The 5,975-nt window shown below is 64.6% G+C and overlaps 1 protein-coding gene across 1 annotated transcript in view; it reads left to right on the top strand.

The window, feature by feature from the left end:
- The first annotated feature begins 4,841 nt into the window (after positions 1 to 4,841).
- Positions 4,842 to 5,975, top strand: part of CASKIN1 (CASK interacting protein 1) — a 9,032-nt gene continuing 7,898 nt past the window's right edge. Inside the window, exons 1-5 of the mRNA XM_029949425.1 lie at positions 4,842 to 4,945; positions 5,054 to 5,151; positions 5,359 to 5,504; positions 5,581 to 5,676; positions 5,801 to 5,970. Of these exons, the coding sequence (XP_029805285.1) occupies positions 5,361 to 5,504; positions 5,581 to 5,676; positions 5,801 to 5,970 (410 nt within the window). The 5' untranslated portion in view covers positions 4,842 to 4,945; positions 5,054 to 5,151; positions 5,359 to 5,360. The remainder of the gene's footprint in view (positions 4,946 to 5,053; positions 5,152 to 5,358; positions 5,505 to 5,580; positions 5,677 to 5,800; positions 5,971 to 5,975) is intronic.

The raw sequence follows: 5,975 nt of genomic DNA, 5'->3' as shown, positions 1-5,975 counted from the left end.
CGCCTCCGGCGCCGAGCGCCCGGCCGTCCCCCAGCCCCCCAAGCCGGCACCCGGCCGCGGGCGTCCCCCTCCCTGCCGGGGTTACGGGCTGACCGCTGGAGGGCTGTGCTGGGCCGTCAAAGGGCGAGGCGGATGCCACCCGCCCCCCCACCCCGCGCCTCCCCACGGTGGAGGGAGGGAGGGGGCCTGGCGGTGAGGGGCGACCACGGGTCTGACAGTCCCTGTCAGACCCCCTCCCCGCCCCATGTTTAATAACACGCTTTGCAGGGAATGGGGGGCAGGACCATGTTGGGGGTGTGGCTGCCCAGGCATGGCCGGCTGGGGGCCATTTACTCATGCGGGAGCAGAGGCCCAAGGTCGCCCAGCCCAGGGCAGCCTGTGCTCCAAGGCAGGTGCAGACCCTAGACAGACCCTGGTTCTCTCTGGCTTCCCTGCGGGGAAAGGGGCTGGGGAGTGGGGGGAGGGGTCTGCCAGTGGCCATCCTGAGCTTGCGCTGTGAGGGCCCCAGGGAAAGGTTGGGAGCTTGGAGTCCTGATCCCAGCACTCATCCCAGCTCAGCCCAGAGCCTCCCCAGGGGCCACTGGAGATGGATGGATGGGCGTGTGGACCAGCTGGGTGTGCGGCTGTGCACGTATGGCCATGTCAGTGTGTCAGGGCACCTGTGCGGACTCGGGCAGGACTCTGCAGGGCTGCACGAGGGGTCTGGGTGCCTCACTGCCCCCCCTCCGCCACGCCCAGGGACTCTAGGTAACCCAGGGAGGCCCCTCCCCTTCCTCCAGGAAACTAGCTGAGAACTGAGCTGGGGGCGGGGTGGGGGGGGCCTGGTCCTGGAGCCGCAGGAAGACCCCTTCCACGGTGGCCTGTCTGCTCTGTGCGGTTTGAGAGTCCTGCAGGCACACACACGCAGGCCGGCTCTGGCTTCCGCTCCCTAGGCCCAGGGATGGTCTGCTAGTTGGAGTCGGCTTTACAGCCTCAGGGCTCAGAAAGGGGGGGCTTCCAGGCCAAGGCAGCCTTAGCAGAGCATGAAAGCAGGTAGAGGGATTGAAAGGTGGAAGGCAAGGTAGAGGTTTCCATCTAGTGCTCATGCGACCTTGGGTCCAGCTCTCCAGTCCTCAGTCTCCTGATCTGTGGGATGGGCACGTTTCTGGTCCCTGATCACCGCATTGTTGGGAGAACAGCAGGAGAGCACGCGTGAAGGCCGGGTACTTCGGAAGTGCTCGGGACTACTCACTGAGACCCTTTCCTTAGGCAGCCCCAGACTGGCTTCCGGGAAGTGGGGGCATCAGGCTTGGCCGTCCAGGGAAGGTGTGGGGACTCGTGCCTGAATCGCTGCATCTGTCCCCGCGTGGTCTGCTTTCTGGGAGAGACGCCTGCCCTGGCCCCCGTATCGGGGCTCTCTGACTCACAGGGGCGGGCGTAATAAATCAGACAGAGAAATCCCTCCATGAATTAGCTCGGTTGTCATGGCAACGCTGGCCTGCTTTGGAGTAAGATGTATTTTGATTCAGCAAAGTACAGCTGGAGTTCGGGCCATGGGGTGGGGGGCATCCGGCCGTGCTCTCTCGGGCCCCCAGACTCCAGAGGTTTCCCCAGGACAGTCGTTTCCAGGACCTTCAACCACCGCTGGTATCTTCCCTCCACCCCAACGGCTGAGCGTCACACCAGGTCTGCCTCCAAGCGAGCCTCGCCTCACATGCTCAGGCACCGGGACCCTCCACCACTGTCCCTGCAGGAAGGAGACCCCGCTCCGGAGGGGCCATGCCAGGGTGCGGCTGGCCTTCTGGCCCCACCTCCCCTTCCCCGAATTCACCACAGACCAGTATGCCTGTCTCCACTCACCTTGGCCCACTAATACTTCCTTTGCAGTGCCGGGCCCAGAGCTCCCTGCCTAGTGGGGGGGTGGTGTTGCTGGTGGGAGACTGACTGGCCCGGGCTCACCTGGGGAGGTGAGAGAGCGCCTTGAGCGCCTTGCCTTGTACGGGCACCAGGGGCCGGGACCCCCTCCCTAGAAGGGACAGATGTGGCTCTGTGGGGCTGGCAGACAAGTGGCTTCTGTGGTTGGAGGAGCATCTGGGCAGGGGGTGGGGGGAGGCCGCAAGGGCAGCGTGCAAGAGGGGCCGAGACCGCCCCCCACCCCGCTCCAGGGCCTCTGCAGCCTGGAGTCTGGGGCCGACCCTGCAGGGCAGGGACCTTCCCAGGCGGGCGGTGGCAGGAGCTGGGGGAGCCCAGCCGTGGGGCGGGTTGGGGGTGAAGTCTATGCACATCACCCACACGGAGGCTACAGGACATGGGTCCTTGTGGACAAGAGAAAGGGGCCCCTCTGCCCCCTCCTCCCCCGCCTGCCCCAGCGTCCCGCAGAGCGCCTGTGTCTGTGAGCCGCTGCAGGAGTCGGGGTGCTCCGAAATCTCTGCTCCCCACCCCCACTTCCAGCCACTTCCCTCTGAGGAGACCTGCAGCAGGGGAGGTGACAGGACCTCAGCGGGACACCCCTTGTGTAGGGCGTGGTCCTCCGGGCGGAGACTCCCCTTCCCCACTGGTGTCTGTGCCACTTCCCGGGCCTTCCTTGACCTGCAGCCCCTCTAAAATTTCAGTGCCTGCAGGCGTGGCCGGGTGGGAGGGGTGGGGAGGCCTGGCCGCCTCGGAATGGATGAGGGGGGGCAGCAAACAGCCGAGCCGGCCAGTGTTTTAGGGGAGCACACCCCGCACGTGGCCCCTGGGGTGGGTGCTGCGGGACGGCCGTGTTGGGGATCAAGGGTATCCGTTCCCACACCGCTTACCAAGCATCTCATACGGGCCTCCCACCGATTCCTCGACCAAGGACACAGCAGCGAGCACAGCCGATACCAGGCCCATCCTTTTGGATCGTGTTGTTTAGTGATGGAGCCAGATAACCACCACGATAAGTGGTAGTGACAGGGGCCGGAGAGAGAGACACAACAGATACGGGCAGGAAGGGGGTTGCCATGCTAGATGGGGAGCCCACTAGGGCTTCTCCAAGCAGGTGATATTTGGATAAAGTCCTGAATGACGTAAGGGAGGAAGTCATGGGGACAACTGGGGGGAGAGCAGCACCCTCCATATATACAGTGTGTGCAAAGGCCCTGTGGCGGAGCAGCCAGTGTGCTGGAGCGCCACCGCGGAGGCTTGTGGCTGGAAAGCGCTGCTGAGGAAGCCGAAGTGAAACAGGAGGGTGTGTCCCCTGGGCCAGTGCCCAGCATTGGCCTCACCCCCAGCGACACAGGAGCTGCTGGAGGGCTTTCAGGAGAGGAGTGGTGGGGGGGTGACATGTTCTTAGGGTCCCCCTGACCTCAGTGGTATGGAGGACAGACTGAGGGGCAGGGTACTAGTGGGGATGCCAGCGGACAGGTGATGGCAGTGTGGCAGTAATCCTTTGAGAGATGCTGGCCTGGTCGGGGTAGTGACAATGACCTTGGTGGGGCCCTGAGTGTGCTCGGAGATTGTCTTGAAAGTGGAAGCAAACAGGGTTTGCTGATGGAGACACTGGACGGCACTCAGGGCTCACTCCGAGGTCTTGGCCTGGACCACTGAGGGGAGGGTGGCATTGCTGCCACCTCGGAGGGACAGCAGTGCCCTGAAGGGTCTGAGCAGAGGGGGATGAGAGGGCTGCACTTCTCTGCGCAGAAGCCCCTCGCCGGAGAGGATGGGGGTGGGGTTCCCACAGAGCCCAAACTAGTAATTGCCGTTCTCGGCCAGACCCCGCGTGCTCTCTGGATGCGCCCCTCAGCCTCTGAGGCCGGCCCCATTAGCCCCCTTTGAGGCCGAGGCCATTGGGCTGGTAAGGGCCTAGTGAGAATCTGAGCGTGAGCCCTTCTGACTTCGTGGGCTTTGTGGGTCCCAGGGCCTCACACCCTGGGTCCCGTAGCTGAGAACCCAAGCTGGAGTCACGGGGGCTGCTGTGGGCCCCCAGGCCGGTCCTGGAGCAGTCCCCGGGGACTCGACTCCCTTGGGTCCCTGTTCTTGGGGGCCCCTGCCCCCACCCCTGTCCTGGGCCTGGACAAAGGGGCTTCTGTCCTGCCAGCCCCTCCCTCACAGAGTGACTGACCCACAAATGGGTTATGTAACCATGGCCCAGACAGGCAGGGGCTTGGCCTCAGTCCGGCTGGACCCGAGCCCACAGGGAGGGTGTTGGTGGGCTCCCCTTCTCTGACAGTCAGCTGGTGGAGGCCAGGACTGGGGAGGCCCGGGAGGAGACCAGGGCCCCTAAGGGAGGGCTTGAGCCCCTCAGGCTTCAGGCGGACTGATCCCAGGGCCCAAGTGGGCCGTTGTAGATGTGGTGGCCATGCTTGCGTGGTCACTCGGGGGTACCAGGCCACTCACCTGCCTCCCCTTCCTGCCTTGCCAAGTGGGACTCACCCACATAGGCCGGCCCAGGGCTGGGAATGCGGGGAGGCTGCACCCTGAAAATGCAGATCTTCCCCCAGAGATACCCCCATTTCCGGGTGTTCCAGCCTTCCCAGGCCACCCCCGGCCCCATCTGGGTCCTGCGGAGAAACAGATTGTGCCGGCTGTCTCCCTCCCGCCATCGGCAGGTGCTTAGCCAGCGTCCCAAGGGAGGGGGCACATGTGCACATGTGCATGCCCGTGTGGGCGCACAGCTCTGGCTTCCTCCCCAGGGTGGGGACAGCCTGGGGGCCTCTGGCTCTGTGAACTTGCCAACACCTTAGTTCAGGGGAAAACCAGGGTCCGAAAGCTGGTACCTGGGGCTGAGTGCAGGGGACAGAGTTGAACCAATGAGGAAATGTTTTCTGGCTAAAGACTAAAGATAGCTTTGGGTCTGAGCCTGCCGGGAGCTCGCCAGCACCCTCTGCCTGTGCTCAGGCTGCCTGCAGGGGCTGGGCAGCGCCCCCCATCACTGTCTCTTTCCCACCCCAGAGCTCCTGGGCTCCACCAAGAAGATCAATGTCAACTTCCAGGACCCAGATGGGTGAGTTCTCAGCCAGGGAGATGTCGGGCTGGCACGGGGATCCCGGAGCTTCTGCAGAAGGCTGGGGTGTCCGGGTCCTTGCCTATTCGTGCCTGTCGCCTGCCCCAGCTTCTCTGCCTTGCACCACGCGGCCCTGAACGGCAACACGGAATTGATCACCCTGCTGCTGGAGGCCCAGGCTGCCGTGGACATCAAGGACAACAAAGGCAAGGCCTGTCAGGGACCTCAGAGCCAGATCAGGGGGTCAAGGTCAGGGGTGGTGTCTCTAGAGACCTGAACCGTCCCCTGATCAGGTCTCAGCCCGGAGTCTCCAGCTGGGTGGAGGCGGGTTTTCATGGGATCAGTATCCTGCAGGCCTGGATTGGGTTCCGGGTCAAGGGCTAGGTCCCGACGGGCCCCTGGCCTACTCCTAGGCATGCGGCCACTGCACTATGCGGCCTGGCAGGGCCGGAAGGAGCCCATGAAGCTGGTGCTGAAGGCGGGCTCAGCGGTGAACATCCCATCCGATGAGGGCCACATCCCTCTGCACCTGGCAGCCCAGCACGGTCACTATGATGTGGTAAGGGGTGCCTCCGGGTGGGGGCAAGGGGGTCCGTGGCCGGCCTCGGGTGTGACGGTGCCCCGTGGCCCCGCAGTCTGAGATGCTGCTGCAGCACCAGTCCAATCCGTGCATGGTGGACAACTCGGGGAAGACGCCCCTGGACCTGGCCTGTGAGTTCGGCCGCGTCGGGGTAAGTCTCCCCCGAGAGCCGGGAGGGGCTCCATCTGCCCGCTTCCCTCCCGGGGGGGCGGGAGGGAGACACACCTGCAGCCTCCCGCCCCATGCGCGGCCCGTTCTCTGACCCCTCCTTCAAGGTGGTCCAGCTGCTTCTGAATAGCAACATGTGTGCGGCCTTGCTGGAGCCCCGGCCGGGGGACGCCACTGACCCCAACGGCACCAGCCCCCTGCACCTGGCTGCCAAGAACGGCCACATTGACATCATCAGGTACGGCCCTGTGGGGGTGGGGGGAGGGAGACCCGGCCATGCTT

Source organism: Suricata suricatta, chromosome 8, assembly GCF_006229205.1.
Source record: "Suricata suricatta isolate VVHF042 chromosome 8, meerkat_22Aug2017_6uvM2_HiC, whole genome shotgun sequence".
NCBI classification, from domain to species: Eukaryota; Metazoa; Chordata; class Mammalia; order Carnivora; family Herpestidae; genus Suricata; species Suricata suricatta.
The sequence above is the reverse complement of the archived record's forward strand: the minus strand, read 5'-3'. Positions and strand labels throughout refer to the sequence as shown.